The sequence below is a fragment of the Orcinus orca genome, chromosome 8, assembly GCF_937001465.1.
Source record: "Orcinus orca chromosome 8, mOrcOrc1.1, whole genome shotgun sequence".
Lineage (NCBI taxonomy): Eukaryota > Metazoa > Chordata > Mammalia > Artiodactyla > Delphinidae > Orcinus > Orcinus orca.
Genome location: NC_064566.1, coordinates 48,380,575 through 48,401,091, shown reverse-complemented (window position 1 = coordinate 48,401,091; position 20,517 = coordinate 48,380,575). Strand labels below are relative to the sequence as shown.

The following is a 20,517-nucleotide window of genomic DNA, read 5'->3' as shown; positions in this document are numbered from 1 at the left end:
GTTTTCTGGTTCAACCTGTGTTGTAACCAGGGTCCCAACTGGAAGCCCAGGGGATTGATTTGTGGGTTATCTGATGATTTTCATATTTTATCCAGATACTTTGCCCAGTTTTTCTAGTTGTTCTCAAGTGGGAGTGTTGGTCCAAATTTCAAGTGCACCATCAGTAAAAGTGGAAACTGGCATTTTTTGTTTCACTTTATTTATTTGCCATGTAACAGGTTTTCTTTCAAAGTATTTGCATTTATCGAAATTTTCTTGGTACTTCCCTGGTGGCGCAGTGGTTAAGAATCCTCCTGCCAATGCAGGGGACATGTGTTCGATACGTGGTCCGGGAATATCCCACATGCCGCGGAGCAACTAAGCCCGTGTGCCACAACTACTGAGCCTGCGCTCTAGAGCTTGCAAGCCACAACTACTGAGCCCTCATGCCACAACTACTGAAGCCTGCGCACCTAGAGCCTGTGCTCTGCAGCAAGAGAAGCCACTGCAATGAGAAGCCCATGCACCACAACGAAGAGTAGCCTACACTCACTGCAAGTAGAGAAAGCCCGTGTGCAGCAACAAAGACCCAACACAGCCAAAAATAAATAAATAAAATAAATAAATTTATAAAAAATGTTTTTTTCTTTTATTTGTCCTAGTTTTTTTTTTTTTTTTTTGTCATACCACATGGCTTGTGGGATCTCAGTTCCCTGACCAGGGATTGAACCTGGGCCACAGCAGTGAAAGCCCGGAATCCTAACCACTAGGCCACCAGGGAACTCCCTGTCCTAGATTTTGATTTATACTTAGGGGAGAACATATTCCCTCACTTCCTTAGAGTCTTTACTCAGCTGTCCCTGACTCTTGGCCCTGTGCGGGAAGAGTAGCCTCCATTAAGAAGGCCACAGGGGAAGGAGTGTTCCCTTGGGAAGTCAGGCTTCAGTTAGGGTAGGTAGCTACCCTGTGAGATGCCAACTGACCCAGTGGTTAAGAGAGGGGGCTTGAGTCATGTAGATTTGTTTTGTTTTTTTGTTTGTTTGTTTGTGATACGCGGGCCTGTCACTGTTGTGGCCTCTCCTGTTGCGGAGCACAGGCTCCGGACGCGCAGGCCCAGCGGCCATGGCTCACGGGCCCAGCCGCTCCGTGGCATGTGGGATCTTCCCGGACCGGGGCACAAACCCGTGTCCCCTGCATCGGCAGGCGGACTCTCAACCACTGTGCCACCAGGGAAGCCCCCAAAATAAATATTTTTAAAAATGAATAAATGCTTTATTAAATGTGCCCAAACATAGCATTATGGCAACTAGTTTTCTGCAACTACTATATAGTTACATATAAATTGTATTTAATGTGGGATGTAGGTGCATTTTCTTGAAATAAGACAACTTAGTAGGATGTTAAGATGGCTCTGGAGGTACTTGTCTGGTTCACTAGGTGGCAGTTTTCCTCTTAATGGCCTGTGTCTAGTCTTCTAGTTATTCTTGCTTTTCCCCATTCTCAGTTACTCCAAACAGCATTCCCTGATTATCTCTGCATGTTATTTCAGCATCTAGGGATATACATATTTTATCATTTCTAAGATGCACATTTTTTTTCACATTTCAACATCTCTGAAATTGTGATGCAGCTTACAAATTGGTGGCATATCATATTGGTGGCATTTTTTTAATTTTAGCATTTCATAAGAAAATGTTGCAACTAGGGACTTCCCTGGTGGGCCAGTGGGTGGGACTCCTCGCTCCCAATGCAGGGGGCACGGGTTCAGTCCCTGGTTGGGGAACTAGATCCCGCATGCATGCTGCAACTAGGACCTGGCATGGCCTAAATAAATAAACAAACAAATACATAATTTTAAAAATGCTGCAAGCTTACAATTGATGGCATCTTAGATTTGATGGGATGTTAGCTCTCTGGGTCTGGAGATAGGAACTTCTTGGGACTGGCTAGGGGTCTTTTTCTTTCTTCCCACCTATTTTTGCCTTCTGTTTCTTCTTAATATTCCATCTTTCTGGTTTGAAGATCATTCTGCTCTCTTTCCCCTCTTCCCACTTTCTTCCGCCTTCTTTCCTGCCTACTTATGTCCCCCTTCCTGTCCTTTTGTCCCTCCCTGGAGTCTGCACAAGTTTGCAAGGCTCTGATCTGTGCCCTTTCTTAAAGACCTTACAGCCTGATGGTGGTACCACCCAACAAGGTGAATTCTGAGCACTACATCTTCTCTCCCTTTGGGGTCCTGCACGTACATCCTGTGGAGGGCAGTGAGGCAATGACGCTGGGTACCTGGCACCACCACTCTGTCCTCTGGCAACAGCTCCAGTTCATTCCGTTCTTCAAGTATTTCCTCTTACGCAAGGCCTTGGCCTGGTAGGTGATGACGGGTATGGGATTTGGGAAGAAGTGTCATAAGGAGCAACAGCCACTGTCACTGCCCTCTGATCTGTAGCTGGAAGAAGGGTGTGAAGTTGCAGAGGCTGCACCGGCACCGGGCTTTCCTAGAGAAGCATCTGCTCTTTGCCGTGCCCCACTTTGGAGTTGGGCTACTCCATATTAGCAGGTGAGGTCCTCAAAACACAACTTCAGTGAACTTTAAAAAATTATTTTACAAGAAGTAACAACACGTGCATCGTAGAAGATTTGGAAAATACAAAAAAAAAGCACAAAGGAAGAATATCTTCAGTCTCACCATCTACAAATAACCGTGACAAACATTTTGTTGCATATCCTTGTAGTCTTTTTTCCATCACGTATACCAATGTGATCATACTTTACATATTGTTAAGTAACCAGTTTTTTTCTCTGAATAATATATTCTGAACATAGCTCTATGTATTAATTTCTACATCAACTTGCCCCAGATCATACAATTATTAAATATCAAATTTGAGGATGATAATGCAGGTGTTTGAAACTCTGCTCTTACTATGGTATTAATTGGATTCTTTTTTTTTTAAGAAAAGCTTAGTTACTCCTATTTTCAGTACTTTCTTGCTTTCTCTGCACAACTCTTCAACCACTCCAGTTATGTTCTGTGATAGGAGTTGCAAGCTCAGATGCCTACAGGTCCCAAGGAGGAGCTATGGAAGAAATGCAGTGGGTTCGATTCAAGACTTTAGGGAGTGTGGGACTGCAGTCAGTCTGGAGATTGCACCTAAAGAGAACAGTCACTACTCAGTTCCAACTGACTGTTGCCATGGGGAACATGGGTCCAGTGTGTCAGCCACATTATTTTTTCAGGATGACCTGGGAATCCACATTTTGTTGTCAAATCTCTTAATTTTACCTGGTTAGTGAAATTTTTTATTAAAACACTGTGCTGGCCAACTCTTAGTGGTACATATAAAAACCTTTTCAGTCTGAACTCGGCCCATGGGCTACCAGTTTGCAACCTCTGCTCTAGGTATCCTCCAGTCTAGCTTAATCATCATGGCATAATTGGGCTGCACAGATCTGAATTTAAGTCCTGAACACTAGCAAGGGACTTTACTCTTTGAGCCCCAGTTTCCTGATCTGAAAACAAGAGAGGAAGATTTCTGCTACTCACAGCTGTAGTGAGAATTAAATGAGATTGTGAATATAAAGTACCATGTTCAGTGCCCCAATAGGTACTGAATAAATTACACCCATTGTGATCATCCTCTGCTTATTAGGGGGGTCCTTCATTTTTTCAAGGATATTTAGAGATGTAGATTTTTCAGGGTGGTTGTTTGGGGAATGAATAAGAGAAGTGGGGTTTTGTCAGGGATGAAACTTCCCCATAGGGAAGTTGGAGGTTCCTCACCTTTGATTCTAAAACCTACCTGTCCTATATACACCACCAAATGTAAAATAGATAGATAGTAGGAAGCAGCCGCATAGCACAGGGAGATCAGCTCAGTGCTTTGTGACCACCTAGAGGGGGTGGGATAGGGAGGGTGGGAGGGAGACGCAAGAGAGAGGAGATATGGAGATATATGTATACATATAGCTGATTCACTTTGTTGTACAGCAGAAACTAACACAACATTGTAAAGCAATTATACTCCAACAAAGATGTTAAAAAATAGTAAAAAAGAAAGAAAGAAAGAAAAAATAAAATAAAACCTACCTGTCCATCTAGACTGTTAGGGCCCTTGGCTTCCCCTATTCCATGGAAGAAGCCTCTGCAGTCTCTCCTTCTAAGTCACACCTTGGGATCTCTTTGACCCTCTTTCCTGGCAGAAAGGTAACTCAGTGTAAACATTTACAATAGATAACTAATAAGAACCTGCTGCATAAAAAAATAAATAAAATTCAAAAATTAAAATAAAAATTAAATACATAAAACAGAAAAAAACAAAAAACATTTGCACATACCCCAAGCCTTTCCCAAAGAGTTCCCCAGCCAGCAACTTCCTGGGCTTAAACTCTTCCAAAGAACCCTCAAGAGGAGGCTATCACTGTTGGTCCCTGGGAATATTATAATCTCTCTAAACCTTTGCTCATTCTGATGTGAGCTGGGCTAGGAAGAAGTCAAAGGTGTCCAAGGTAAGAGGGCAGAGTCGCTGGCTCTGAGCAGTTTAGTCCTTGATTCCAGGCTTCTGCAGGAGCTGCGCTCTGTGTCCTGGCTCCCCCGTGAAGCAGATCAGTGCTACGAGTTGCTGGACCTACGGCAGGCTCTAGCCAAGGAAAACCACAAAGCTCTGCGGCTGCTCCATCGCTGCCTGCATCTCTGCACATCCATCCTTCATCTGGTAAGAGGCTCCGATTTATTGGGAGCTTTTTCTCCAAGCTGAACTTGCCAGTGTTTCAGCCTCCTCTTGGCTTAAGCTTGCCTGTGTGTTCTGGACTCTGCAGTTGGCTCAGAGCCATTGTCCTGTCCAGCAACAGCAGTCTCTGCTCTAGGTGGATGGATTAATAACAGGTAGGCAGAGACTTGGACTCAACCTTTTCCTAAAGCCTTGAGCAGAGAGGAAAAGGAACATAACAACGTCTTTTTTTCAGTTGTTTGTGCCAGGAGCATTAGAGAATTTGAGAGTTGGAATCCTCATCTTTCATGCTGCTAGGTTCATGTCTGAGCATATCTTGAACCTTTGACAGGACACTGTGGCTGGTAGAAGCATCCAGTCATGGAGTCCTTCCTTCGTGTGCCTGCTTTGTATCTGTGATACATGCCACCTAAATACAGTTTATTGAAATTTTTGCATATGTATACACCCATGTAACTACCAGCAGGTCCAGATATAGAGCATTTATAGCACCTCAGCAAGCTCCCCGGTACCTCTCTCATCAGTGCCTCCACAAAGGTAACCACTACTCTGACCTCTGTCACCATAGATTAATTTTGTCCGATTTGGAATTTCACGTAAATGGAATCAGACAGCATGTTCTCTTTTTCGTCTGGCTTTTTTTCACTCCACATTATGTTAGTGAGATTTATCCATAACATTGCAGGTAGTAGTGGTTCACTCTTTTGTATTGCTATGTAGTGCTTTACTATAAAAATGTACCACAGTTTACTTGTTAACTCTCCTGTTGATGGACACTTATGTTGGTTCCAGGTTTTTACTATTGTGAATAACTGTTATGAACATTTTTGTATGTCTTTTTTTTTTTTTTAAGATGTTGGGGGTAGGAGTTTATCAATTAATTTATTTATTTTTGCTGTGTTGCGTCTTTCGTTTCTGTGCGAGGGCTTTCTCTAGTTGTGGCAAGCAGGGGCCACTCTTCATTGCGGTGCGCGGGCCTCTCACTATGGCGGCCTCTCTTGTTGCGGAGCACAGGCTCCAGACGCGCAGGCTCAGGAGTTGTGGCTCACGGGCCTAGTTGCTCCGCGGCATGTGGGATCCTCCCAGACCAGGGCTCGAACCCATGTCCCCTGCATGTCCCTCTTTAATTACTCTTAACAAGGTTTTGTAGGTTTCCTTTAGAGGTCCCGAAAATATTTCATTAGATTTATTACTAGATATTTGATATTTTTTGTTGCTATTATAAAAGGTGTTTTAAAGCATTACTGTTTTCTAATAGTTGCTATACCATACACAAAAATTAATTCATGGTGGGGCTTCCCTGGTGGCGCAGTGGTTAAGGATACGCCTGCCAATGCAGGGGACACGGGTTTGATCCCTGATCCAGGAAGATCCCACATGCCGCAGAGCAAGTAAGCCCGTGTGCCACAACTACCGAGCCTGCGCTCTAGAGCCCGCAAGCCACAACTACTGAAGCCCGCGCGTGTAGAGCCCGAGCTCCACAACAAGAGAAGCCTGTACACCACAAGGAAGAGTAGCCCCCGCTCACTGCAACTAGAGAAAGCCCATGTGTAGCAACAAAGACCCAATGCAACCAAAAAAAAAGAAAAAAATTAATTCATGGTGGATAAAAGACATTAAGTATGAAAAAAAAATCCAAAAAGCTTTCAGAAGACATTATGGGATAATATTTTTATCATCTCAGGGTTTCTTAAAATATAAAAATTATAAACCATAAAATAATAAATTGTCTATATTAAAATTAATTTTTTAAAAAATCACCATAAAAAGAGTGAAAGGACAAGCAAATGCAACAGTTACCTCTTTCTGTGCCGCTATGTGGAGTGAATGGAACCTGTCCCTGTTGGCAGTCACCCCAAAGGTGAGGGGGGGCAGTGAGGGAAGATGAGTAATCAACACAGCTGGCAACTGGATTGTTACAGAACCAAGCTTGTAATCTGTGCTAAATAAAAACATGCTGCTGCCCATCAAAATGTAGCATTACTGAATAACTCAAATAGATTAGAAACAAATAAATAATGATATTAAATGCGAATGTTTGGTAGACACTCTTACCAATTTTTAAGGAAGTTTCCTTCAATTCCTAGTTTGTTAAGAGGTTTTTTTTCATGAATGGGTGTTGAATTTTGTCCAATGATTTTTTTTCTACTTTTATTTAGATGATCATGGGATTTTTCTCCTTTAGTCTGTTAATATGGTGAATTCTCAGTGTTAGACCACCTTTGCATTACTGGGATAAACCCATTTCCTTCCTTCCTCCCTTCTTTCCTTCCTTGTGTAACTTTTAATTTTGATATAATTTCAAACTTATTAGGAGAGTTGCAAGGATAGTGTAATAAATTCTCATATACCTTTCACCCAGATGGTTATTTTTGTCCCTTTTATGTTATCATTTATGCTCTTTTTCTTTCTCTATGTGTATATACATTATTTTGCTGAACCATCTGAAAGTGAGTTGCAGACATCAAGTCCATTTACCCCTAAATATGCCAGTGTGTTTTTTGTAAGAACAAGAACATTTTCTTCCATAACTATAGTACAATTATAAAAAATTAGGAATTTCACTTTGATATGTTCTACTATCTAACCCACAACCCTTATTAAAAATTTGCCAATTATTTCAATAATGTCCTTTTTAACTATGTTTTCTTCCCTGCTTTATGATCCAATCCAGAATCATACATCACATTTAATGGTCACTGAGAGATATACATTAAAAATCCCCTCCTATGGGCTCCCCTGGTGGCGCAGTGGTTGAGAGTCCGCCTGCCGATGCAGGGGACACGGGTTCGTGCCCCGGTCCGGGAAGATCCCACATGCCGTGGAGCGGCTGGGCCCGTGAGCCATGGCTGCTGAGCCTGCGTGTCCAGAGCCTATGCTCTGCAACGGGAGAGGCCACAACAGTGAGAGGCCCGCGTACGGCAAAGAAAAAAAAAAAATCCCCTCCTATGACTATAGATTTATTAATGTCTCCTTGATGTTCTTTCAGTTTGCAACATGTACTTCAAAATCATGTTGTTATGTGCATAAAGGTTCATAACTTTATTGATATGAAAATGTCTTCACTCTTATTACTACTTTTCTACTAGAGTTCTCTTTTGTCTGATATTAACAGCATCAAGCATTTGCTTGAACTATCTTCTTCTATCCCTTTGTTTTCAACCTCCCTTTGTTACTTTGTTTTATATATATCTCTTAGAAAGAGCTGGGAAACGTTTTGTCTGAGGGTCTATTACAGGCTTGGCTTTGTTTTTCCCGTCTCATTTTGGTGTTTTCTATTTCCTATGCTTTCCATTTGAGTCTTCCTTGTGTTTTTTGTCCTTCATTGGGTTGTTTTACATTTTTGTTGCTATTGCTATCCTCTTCTGATTTGGATATTATACATTTTATTCTTCTCGTGATTGCCCAGGAACTACTCAGTGTCTACTCATCTTTCTTAGTTTCAGAATCTTGATTTTATTTCTTTTCTTAGACTCCTACCTGGAGAAAGGCTTGTAACTCAGTTCTGGGCAATGAAACTTAAGTGGAAGTCACTGGGAAAACTTTTAAAAAGAGGCAGATCCAACTGGAATGTCTTTGGGGACCTTTACTCCTGTCTTATTGCCTAACCCTTAGATGAAATTTCTGGTGCTGGGGAAGCCATCTCACCATGATGAGGGCGAAAGGCATATTGAGGATGGAAGAAGAGGAAGATAGAGGGAGCTTTGTTCTGACTGATATTATTGGGGCAATATGCCGTCCATGGATTCCTTACTGCATTAAATAAACCTTTACTTGCTTAAGCCATACTTTTTCTGGTTTTCTCTTCCTTGCAGCTGAATGCCTATGTAAGACATTTATACACCTGCCTAACAGAGGTAGCTGTTCAATTTATATTTTTATAACAATGTTTCTTTCATGTCTTTTCCTAAAAACACCCACTCAGAGAGGCCCTCTCTAGTCACCCTAGTTGAGATTGTGAAAGCTCCATTATTACGAGAACTCCTGATTCCTCTTTTTCTGCTCTGTTGTTTTTTTCACAGCACTTATAATTTTCACATACAATATAAATTTATTATTTATATGTTTACTGTATATTATTTATTTATTATGTTTCTTGTATTCCCCCCCCCCCAACAAGAGGGTAGGGATTTTTATCTGTTTCATTCACTAACATGTCTCTGTTGCTTACTATAGTGTATGCCATGGAGTAGGTGCTCTGTGAATATTTGTTGACTGAATGAATGCCAAGTTGAGTTTGTGTCTATATCTTTCTTCTAAGCAGAATAAAACCTTAGCACTCTTCTAATTTCCTTTCTCTCCTCTCTTCCTCTCCCCACTCTCTGCCCTTCTCATTATGCTTGTATTGATATCTCCTGGAATTTTAGTTCTAGATTGTTATGAACATTCTTGTTTTACAGCTACTCATTTAGAATTAACGATGTGTTTCACAGATTGTTTTTTGCTCATCAGAACTTCTTGTAGACCACTTTATCCTCTTATATTCATTTTCCTCTGTCAGAAATATACTGTTGTTTATTTTTTTTTCCAGAGAGAATCTGTGGATGGTGAATTTTTAGTCTTTGTACATCTAAGAATGTTTTTATTCATCCTCAAACTTCAGTGATACTGTGGCTAGATACAGTATCCTAGGTTTTAAAAATTTCCTTAGAACTCTAAAGATATTGCCCCTAATGATGAGGTTTTAAAAACATATACTGATAAGATGTTATGGAAAAACCTAAACAAACTTTTCGGCCAACCCAATAACTATTGTTGTTGTTGTTTTTATGGTTTTATCCTAGTTGTCACTCAGTAAGCCCTTTCAGTGTGAGGTGGTACATTCTTTTTATAAACATTTACTGTGGAACCGTCCATGCCAGGCACTGTGTTAAGCCGTAGAGACATGAAATAAGGTGTGACGGAGGCCTCCTTGGAGAATTTACAGTGTAGTGGATGAGTCACACGAGTAGATAATGGTACACTGGACTAAGGACTATGACGTGGGAAGCACTGGGTATTGAGGGTATTGCTAGAGCACAGGAGAGGACACCTCGCCAAGTCCAAGGCATGTCCGTGTATGACACGCCTAGCTTAGGTCTCAACTGCCTTGGGTCTGGATCTCAGAAGACTGGGATCTGAGCTCAGAGTTAGCAGAATACAATCCACAGACAACTCGTAGTTCTAATCACAAACTCTGTTGAGCATCAGAAAGAATAAAAGAGCAGCAAGGACAAAAGGTCCATCTGGCCAAATATGTCTTTCTGGTGTCTCCCCTCTGTTCCTCAACAGGACAGGCCCAGAGGTGGCAACTATCAGCCGCCTGTGTAGGCTGAGGAACTCCCCAGTTGTGAGAAGAACCCACAAAGAGGTCCCCAGGCTTTCAACCCTATCCCCCACTAGAAAGTCTATGTCAGTAGCCAGAGACAGCTTCTATTCTCACAGAAGGCAGTGTTGTGCTGGTCAGCAGGCCACGTCACCCAGGCCTGGTGATCGGACTCCATATCCTGGAATAATTGCTGAGCCTTACTTAGCCAGACTCTCTTTTTCTTTGTCTAATCTATGCATTGTGAATCTCTCTATTTACACATGCACGAATTTTCTATTTGAGTTCCATCCTGGGGGCTCTTGGCAGACAGGCCTGGCCTATCAAAATAACTCACTGTAGCTTCTCAATGTATCTTCTCCATTTCACATCTTCCCTGGTCGCCTAAAGATTTCCAGGGCCAATCTGTACTAAAAAGCAGCCATTCATGTGTATATCTAGGTTTTAGGCTCCACGACCTGAGGGCTTTGCAACGGGCCAGTGGGTGGCCAGTTTGGTCTCCATCCCCCTTTCTCCAGTGAATTTTCCACTCTCTATTCTGACAGATTCACGAGGATACCTACCACATGCAACAGGGCCTGCAGGAGCAAGTGAAAAACTGCAAGGGGATCAGGACAGGCCAGGGCTCCCTATACCTTCAGAGGATGCAGTGCCAGCAGCTGGAGCAGAAGCTGAAGCAGGCAGAAGCCTGGTTGCTGCAGATGGGACAACTGGCCCGCCTGGTAGACTACATGATTTGCCAGAACCTCGTGTCCATCATAGAGGACGAGATAACCTCTTTTGTGGCCAACATCTTGCAAGTGAGGTGGTGGGTGGCACGTGTGGAGGTTGGCGGGCAGTCAGGGGCCAGCTGGTAGGGAGCGAATACTGACATCTAGCCCCACCACCTCTCCTGACCCTCCTTTACAGGCTCCAAGGCAGAAACCCTTTCTCTCAGCACAGCTGGTCTTTGACAGTTGTGGCCAGCTGTCTCATGAGCCCTGTATTGAAAATATGATCCAGATTATAATTGGGGGCCTAAGGTCTACGAAGGTCTCTGCCCTGAAGGTATTCTGGATTGGACAGGGGGCTGGCTGTAGGAATTACCACTTCCTATCCTCTGTATAATCAGAAGCTCTCAGCCTGGTCTGAACCCTCATTGTTTGCTATCTCTGCCCCTTCTCTGTACCTTGGCATGAAGGTAATGCAGTGTACAGACCCGAAGACCTTCTGGGATTCCCTGTATTTTGAAGGTATTTAAGGAGCCCTAGGCAGCGGGGAGGAAGGGTGGAAGGAGGGAGAAGGGCACGTGCAGTGTCCTAATGGCCAGAGAGTCGGGCACTGGGCATGCATGGAGCAGCTCTAACCTGGGTCTGCACATGTGTTGGGGGGTAGGAGAGTGGAGGCATGTTTTTGCTCACTCGTGCATGTGCCTATGTGTATGTACGTGCACACACCTGAGTGTAGTGAGAGGTGTATGAAAGAGTGTGAATACATTGTCCTCTGATTTGTCCTAACTCCATGAGGTTTTTCTCTAATGTCATAATGGCGTTTCATTTACAGTTGGATTTGATTGCTAAGTTAATTTGTACTTGTTTGAAGAACTCTGCCTGTTCAATATTTGCTTTATTTCATGCAGCTGTTTTTCATTTCATATAGAATAATTCATTAGTATTATTGAGCTATTTTATAGTTACCAGTTATCATTGACTATCAATCCTCAAACTAGTAAATCATCAGGGAGGAAATACACCTTCACATTCCCTTTATTTGGAATACTCACGCTGTCACAGATAAAACCATTAAATGCATTCAGTCACCTCTGACATGAAGGTGCTTTTTCATTTTCCCATTCAACTAGTACGTTTTCATTAAGATAATGTAAAGACACCAGGTTAATTTTAGGAATTAGGTGACAAGGAAGAAAAAGGGTCATTGAAAGGAGCCTGTGTTTTTCTTTTCTTTGTTTGTTTTTTGGCCGCGCCTCGAAGCATGCAGGATCTTAGTTCCCCGATCAGGGATTGAACCAGTGCCCCCTGCAGTGGAAACTCGGAGTCGTAACCACTAGACCTCCAGGGAATTCCCGAGCCTGTGTCTTTGACAAATCACACCAGTTGCGGCACATTTTTTTCTCAAGTGAATCTAGATTAATCAATAGAGATTATTGATGTTTGTTTTACATGGTACAGTGGAAAAAGGAAGGGCTCCGAAATCAGACAGGCTAGTTCACTAATCTGTAAAATGGGAAAACAAAAATACCTCACTTGCAGCATTGTTTTGAAGAATAAAAGAGTAATATGTTTAGAATAGTGCCCAGCACATAGTAGTACATGTTACAGATAGTATCTTATTAGTAGTAGTATTAAAGATTTAGGTAAATCATACATTTCACAGTGCTTCCTCATTATATGATGTACTAATGCATACTGTGCACATGCTCCAGTATTTTCCTTTGAATGGCAAAACAAACAAACAAAAACCCTTCAACTTTTATTCTAAATCCTAGTGAAAGGGAGAATATTCACTTGCAATGTCTTGGGTTATCCCTTCTACTTTTAGAAAAGCATCAGGGACTGATGTATTTAGGGGTGAAGTGTCACGCTACTCATATCTTGCAAGTATTGGGTTGGCCAAAGAGTTCATTTGGGGTTTTCCATAAGTATGGCAAATCCTGAATGAACTTTTTGGCCAAACCAATAGTTTAGGGAAAGGAAAAAGGGAAGGAAAAACAAAAAAAGCAATGTGGCAAAATGTTATAATTGTTGAGTCTAAGTGGATAGATAAAGAAAGGAGTGTGTAGATCCTTTAAACTTTTCTACATGTTTAAGATTTTTCAAAATCAGAATTTGAAGGAAAAAAACAAGGCCAGCATGGAAAATCAAGTTAATATCGTGGAGGAACCAGAATCAAAGTTCTGATTTGGGATTTTTCTGTAAGTTCTTTATGAAAATTAGAGTAATATACAATAAACATGTAGCAGGTAAAACACTACAAGTAGTCTTTAAGAAATACATTCATCTGAGAAATCTTTTACTTAAATGAGGCAAAATTTGTACGGCATTTTAACCAAATTACAAAATGATTTCAGTACCTCCATTTATACCCAAAAATATGAAAAATAAGCCCCTTATAACAAAATTATATATTTACTAGATTCTAGTCCCTAGAAGAATACCCAGTGCTTTACTAATAAAGTGCTTGTAACATATTCTCTATTTATAAGCTATGTTCTATGACATTTTCCAGAGGACAGTCTTAGAACTGGAACATTTTGAGACCAAAAAGAGGTTATTAGTGTTACTATCGGATGCTCTTACAGTCTTATCAGGAATATTCTGCAGTTTAAAACTGAGAAATACAATCAGATAATCATTTTCCTCATCTGGCAGGTGTCAAGTTCAGGAACTATTACCTTAAAGTTCTTACTTTAACTTTACTATGGCAATATCCTACCAATATCGCAATATCTTTTTGAGAAATGAAGGAAACAATAGCAAAGATCAACAAAACTAAAAGCTCGTTCTTTGAGAAGATAAACAAAATTGATAAACCATTAGCCAGATTCATGAAGAGAAAAACAGGGAGAAGACTCAAATCAACAGAATTAGAAATGAAAAAGAAGTAACAACTGACACTCCAGAAATACAAAGGATCATGAGAGATTACTACAAGTAACTCTATGCCAATAAAATGGACAACCTGGGAGAAATGGACAAATCTTAGAAAAGCACAACCTGCCAAGACTGAACCAGGAAGAAATAGAAAACACGAACAGACCAATCACAAGTAATGAAATTGAAACTGTAATTAAAAATCTTCCAACAAACAAAAGTCCAGGACCAGATGGCTTCACAGGTGAATTCTATCAAACATTTAGAGAAGAGCTAACACCTGTCCTTCTCAAACTCTTTCAAAATATAGCAGAGGGAGGAACACTCCCAAACTCATTCTATGAGGCCACCATCACCCTGATACCAAAACCAGACAAAGATGTCACAAAAAAGAAAACTACAGGCCAATATCACTGATGAACATAGATGCAAAAATCCCCAACAAAATACTAGCAAACAGAATCCAACAGCACATTAAAAGGATCAAACACTATGATCAAGTGGGGTTTATCCCACAAATGCAAGGTTTCTCCAATATATGTAAATCAATCAATGTGATAAACCATATTAACAAATTGAAGGAGAAAAACCATATGATCATCTCAATAGATGCAGAAAAAGCTTTCAACAAAATTCAACACCCATTTATGATAAAAACTCTCTAGAAAGTAGTCATAGAGGGAACCTACCTCAATATAATAAAGGCCATATATGACAAACCCACAGCCAACATCGTTCTCAATGGTGAAAAACTGAAACCATTTCCTCTAAGATCAGGAACAAGACAAGGGTGCCCATTCTCACCACTATTATTCAACATAGTTTTGGAAGTTTTAGCCACAGCAATCAGAGAAGAAAAAGAAATAAAAGGAATCCAAATCAGAAAAGAATAATTAAAATTGTCACTGTTTGCAGATGACATGATACTATACATAGAGAATCCTAAAGATGCTACCAGAAAACAACTAGAGCTAATCAATGAATTTGGTAAAGTTGCAGGATACAAAGTTAATGCACAGAAATCTCTTGCATTCCTATATACTAATGATAAAAAATCTGAAAGAGAAATTAAGGAAACACTCCCATTTACCATTGCAACAAAAAGAATAAAATACCTAGGAATAAACCTACCTAAGGAGACAAAAGACCTGTATGCAGAAAACTGTAAGACACTGATGAAAGAAATTAAAGATGATACCAACAGATGGAGAGATACACCATGTTCTTGGATTGGAAGAATCAACATTGTGGAAATGTCTACACTGCCCAAAGCAATCTACAGATTCAAAGCAATCCCTATTAAACTACCAATGGCATTTTTCACAGAACTGGAACAAAAAGTTTCACAATTTGTATGGAAACAGAAAAGACCTCGAGTAGCCAAAGCAATCTTGAGAAAGAAAAACGGAGCTGGAGGAATCAGGCTCCCGGACTTCAGACTATACTACAAAGCTACAGTAATCAAGACAGTATGGTACTGGCACAAAAACAGAAATATAGATCAATGGAACAGGATAGAAAGCCCAGAGATAAACCCACACACATATGGTCACCTTATCTTTGATAAAGGAGGCAAGAATATACAGTGGAGAAAAGACAGCCTCTTCAATAAGTGGTGCTGGGAAAACTGGATGGCTACATTTAAAAGAATGAAATTAGAACACTTCCTAACACCATACACAAAAATAAACTCAAAATGGATTAAAGACCTAAATGTAAGGCCAGACACCATCAAACTCTTAGAGGAAAACATAGGCAGAACACTCTATGACATAAATCACAGCAAGATCCTTTTTGACCCACCTCCTAGAGAAATGGAAATAAAAACTAAAATAAACAAATGACACCTAATGAAACTTAAAAGCTTTCGCACAGCAAAGGAAACCATAAAAAAGATGAAAAGACAACCCTCAGAATGGGAGAAAATATTTGCAAATGAAGCAACTGACAAAGGATTAATCTCCAAAATTTACAAGCAGCTCATGCAGCTCAATATGAAAAAAACAAACAACCCAATCCAAAAATGGGCAGAAGACCTAAATAGACATTTCTCCAAAGAAGATATACAGATTGCTAACAAACACATGAAATGATGCTCAACATCACTAATCATTAGAGAAATCAAAACTACAATGAGGTATCACCTCACACCGGTCAGAATAGCCATCATCAAAAAATCTACAGGGCTTCCCTGTTGGCACAGTGGTTGAGAGTCCGCCTGCCGATGCAGGGGACACGGGTTCGTGCCCCGGTCCGGGAAGATCCCACATGCCGCAGAGTGGCTGGGCCTGTGAGATATGGCCGCTGAGCCTGGGCGTCCAGAGCCTATGCTCTGCAACGGGAGGAGCCACAACAGTGAGAGGCCCACGTACCGCAAAAAAAAAAAAGGAAGAAAAGAAAAAAAATCTACAAGCAATAAGTGCTGGAGAAGGTGTGGAGAAAAGGGAACCCTCTTGCACTGTTGGTGGTAATGTAAATGATACAGCCACTATGGAGAACAGTATGGAGGTTCCTTAAAAAGCTAACTATAGAACTACCATACGACCCAGAAATCCCACCACTGGGCAATATACCCTGAGAAAACTATAAAAAGAGTCATGTACCACAATGTTCAAATTGCAGCACTATTTACAATAGCCAGGACATGGAAGCAACCTAAGTGTCCATCGACAGATTAATGGATAAAGAAGATGTGGCACATATATACAATGGAATATTACTCAGCCATTAAAGGAAATGAAATTGAGTTATTTGTAGTGAGGTGGATGGACCTAGAGTCTGTCATACAGAGTGAAGTAAGTCAGAAAGAGAAAAACAAATACCATATGCTAACACATATATATGGAATCTAAACAACAACAACAAAATGATTCTGATGAACCTAAGGGCAGGACAGGAATAAAGACACAGACGTAGAGAATGGACTTGAGGACGTGGGGAGGGGCAAGGGTAAGCTGGGATGAAGTGAGAGAGTAGCATGGACATATACACACTACCAAATGTAAAATAGATAGCTAGTGGGAAGCAGCTGCATAGCACAGGAAGATCAGCTCGGTGCTTTGTGACCACCTAGAGGGGTGGGATAAGGAGTGTGGGAGGGAGACATAAGAAGGAGGGGATATGGGGATATACATATGCATATAGGTGATTCACTTTGTTATACAGCAGAAACTAACACAACACTGTAAAGCAATTATACTCCAATAAAGAAGTTTAAAAGAATATATTTTTGATATTTGTGGTAAGATAAATCTGTAACCCTGAAAAGGGACAAAGGATTACTTCATTTTTATTATAAAAATTTCTTGAAGTAGATTTTTGTTGGAATGGTGTTGAAGTTAGCTTAGAGATATAATGCAAAGAACGAAACTGTCCTTAGTATATATTTTTCCAGGGGGCTGCAGATGGCAGGGAGGGTCTCTTGGGAATGTGAGGTGTGAACAGTATGACCAGCAAGAGGAAGTATAGATGGAAGCAGTGTAACAGTGAGCGGATTCATAGATGAGAGGGGAAGGAGTTTTTTTTCTTGCCACTCTGTAAGAAATTTTGAAACGATGAAAAGTCCTATAAATATGTTTGACAAGTTGCTTTGCTCTGTGTGAAATGTCTGGGTTACTCCTTCAAGGAAACCTACTGTAAAGACCTATCATTATTTAGGTCTTTCAAGTTGGATGGATATTTTGAAATGAAGCTCCATGTTGACTCATATGTATTATACTAAAACATATATATTTTAAATGGAAGCCCAAATCACTCAGCAGTGACAGGTAACTTATGTTTCTTTGATTTACTTGATATCAGTTCTCTTTATTTCACTCTTACTCTGGCTAAGAAGTCATTAGTGTTCTGTGCTGTTGGGATATTGCATTCGCCAAATTATATTAAAAATGCACTAGCTTTTCTTTCCATTGCTCAGAAGCACACATGAATTGACTGTATAGCATCATATTGCCTGAGTGCTCTCATGGGTCTTGGCACCTGGAATCACAGTTCTTCAACCCCATCTTTGTTTTGGAGCTCACAAAACAGAGAGTTACCAAATTCAAAGGCAGAAAAGATGTAGCAGCACCAAACTTCAGAGAAATTGAAACTAGAAAGTCAGGAAGAGAGTCCCTGTCTCTCAAATTGCTGATTAGCCTTTCATCTCTACTTCTGCCTGTGCTTCTTCCCAATTCCCCTGATTCTCTCCTAACACTAGCTGTCTCTACTTCCTTTGAACTTTCTGCTCCCTTATAACCATTGCTTCCAAATGACTTAGACGTTCTATGCCACCAGCTCCATTCTTGACTCTATATATGATCTTTCAGTTAAGTTTCCCTGATTGTGTGACTTAGTTCAAATTTTCCAGACAAGAAATATGATTGATTCAGCCTACCCTACAGAGAGTCATGTATCCATAAGATCTGGCAAGAGCAATGGGCCATGGTACAAATTAATTGGTTTTCGCTATAGGTCAGAGCATATCCTCTTAGAAGGGTGTATATGGTGGAGGAGGCTCCAATCTTCAGCTATGCTTGTCCTGGCTCTAAACATCTATTATATGGGCCTAAACGTGCAAGTTGGTTTTGGATTACATATCCTAACTCAAAACTAGCTAAGGAAAAGGGGAGATTTTTTACTGGCTCCTATAACTAAGAAATTAATGAATACAGCTGGATTCAGGCTCAGCTGGATTCAGGGCTCAGGCAATGTCATCAAGGCTTTATCTCTCTCTCTTAGTCCTTTGATTTTACTTGTGAGTTTGAATTCTAAATCACTGAGAATGCTGTCAGCTGGAAGTAACAGAAGACCTAAGAGCAGCCTAAACAATACAATCATCTCACATAACAAGAAGTCTCCAGGTAGCTTCCAGGGTTGGTTCAGTGGCTCAGAAATGTCATCAAGTACCAGGCTCTTTATATCCTTCCCCAATTCCATTCTGGGTTTAGCTCTAGGTAATGACAGATCCTCTTGGAAGGGTATGTGTGCTAGGGGAAGCTGCAGTCAAAAATCCTTTTTCATCCTCAGGCTATTACATTGTAGTTGCAAGACAAGTTGCAGCTCCATGCATCCCATTCTCAAGCAAAGTCATGTTTTAAAAAGGGGAGGCAAGGTTAGAGAGAAAGCTCTCCTTGCCTGACTCTCACGTATTATCAGAAAAATAAATCTTCTCCAGAAACTCCCCAGCAGATGCACTGTTACATCTCATTGTAAAAATCCAGGTGCGGGAAATCAAAGGGCTGATATTTTTAGTTTCTCGTGGAAGATAGGCTCTACCACCATGGAAGAAGGGAGAAGCGAATGGCTATTAGTTGGTCAAGCAATATGTCTTCCAAGGTTTCATTCTTCAGATAGGCTCTCTCCTCCTGGCAAGGAAGAGAATCGCCAGCATTCTCTACATTGTCATTTCTGCTATATTCTTACCCTTTTAATAATTTTATTATTGAATAAAACCTCATTTAAGTTGAGTTCTACAAGTAACAATATGCTCACCAGCAGTCCTTATGTTGATGTCTCTTTTAGTCATTTTGTTTGTCCAATGTTCATTCTCTATTTAGATTCCTCAGGATGGGCTTGTGGGAGCAGAAGTCTCAAGTTCTTCTATGTTGATAATAGTTTGTACCCTTTGAAAGTTAGTATTACCAGTTGTAAAATCATTGCCTCATATGTTCTTCCTTTCCATATCTTAAAGATATTACTCCATTTTCTTCTGGCATTAAAGGTTGTTGTCAAAAAAATCTGATAATAATCTAATTTTATTTCCTTTATAAATCACTTGCTTTTTTTTTTTTTTTTTTTTTTTTTGCCTAAATACCTAAAATATTTTTTCCTTGAAATTCAGTAATTTTAGTAGACTATGTCTTGGTATTGAACATTCTAAGATAGTATTCTCAGGTATGCTCCTTTATAATGCAGCTTTAAGCCTTTTTTATTTCAGGAGAGTATTCTTGAATTAAGGTTTTTAGTATTGTTCTCTTCCCTTGCTTTGGATTTTTCTTCAGGGACTCCTATTACATGTGTTTTAGATCCTTATCACTTTTCCCCCAATGTATGTTCCTTTCTCTTGAAATATATTCTTTTAATCCTTATTTCTTTTTTATTTTGTAATTATCCTTACTTTTACCTTCTATTTTTCTTAAGACATTATTATTTAAGTTTATTTGCTCTTATCTTCCTTTTAGTTCAGTTTCCATTCCAAAATTATGCTTTCTTTTATTTCTAATTCTTTCCTGAGTTCTGTTGCGTAATTTCTGAGTTTTTCTAACTCTGATATGTGGTTTTCTTTCATGGGTTATGCCGTTTTCCTGGTGTCTTTTGACTTGTTTTGAAATGGGCTTGTTTTGATCTGTTTCCTGACATGCTTTCATTGTCTATAAAGATGTTATTCTACTCCCCGTTCTCTTTTTCCTTATACTAGCTTTGTATGGGGTTTGATGTTGGTACTTTTCTGTTACTCATTTCTGAAAAGTTCTCTTTTACTAACTTGTAGGAGACAGCTTGGTTCTCTAACCTTTCAATTTCCTTTTCTGTTGATTTTCTGTAGTGTTCAAAAAATGGGGGCTAACTTTCTGAGGTTTCCTGGTTTCTGTTTCTCTCTCCCAGTTTTATTTGGACCTTTCCTTTTTCTCTATTGCTTCCATTCTGCTCCCTTTTTACTTCACCCCCAGCAGTTTCACCTTAGTGCTGAGTACTGTCCCAGAAGGGAGCCCTCGCCGGTTGGTTTTAGGAGCTCATTGGGCATAGACTGCTAAAGCTTCTACGGACCTTACCTACCTGCTACGGGAGCGGGCAAATCCCCTTCCATTTTTACCTGCTGTTCTCGAATTAGCCCTCTTCTTTCCACAAAATGTCTGTTGGCTGTTGCGGAGTTTTCCTAGTCTCAGGTCAGTCTGGTATACCATTGTTCTCCTCTGCTTCCTTCCCCATAAATGGCGATGCC

At 40.4% G+C, this 20,517-nt stretch overlaps 2 protein-coding genes across 3 annotated transcripts in view; one reads left to right on the top strand and one right to left on the bottom strand.

Annotated features, from left to right (window-relative positions):
• The window catches only part of DNHD1 (dynein heavy chain domain 1), a 67,611-nt gene that overhangs the window by 7,830 nt on the left and 39,264 nt on the right, over positions 1-20,517 (top strand). The window contains 6 exon segments of the mRNA XM_004279282.4: positions 2,140-2,343; positions 2,423-2,533; positions 4,532-4,688; positions 10,554-10,808; positions 10,918-11,055; positions 11,189-11,240. Of these exon segments, the coding sequence (XP_004279330.3) occupies positions 2,140-2,343; positions 2,423-2,533; positions 4,532-4,688; positions 10,554-10,808; positions 10,918-11,055; positions 11,189-11,240 (917 nt within the window).
• The window catches only part of RRP8 (ribosomal RNA processing 8), an 83,619-nt gene continuing 65,467 nt past the window's right edge, over positions 2,366-20,517 (bottom strand). For both annotated transcript variants that reach the window (XR_004476539.2, XR_007478981.1), the window contains 2 exons: positions 4,064-4,169; positions 2,366-2,422 (listed from right to left, as the gene is read on the bottom strand). The gene's annotated coding sequence lies outside the window, so the exon portion shown is untranslated. The remainder of the gene's footprint in view (positions 2,423-4,063; positions 4,170-20,517) is intronic.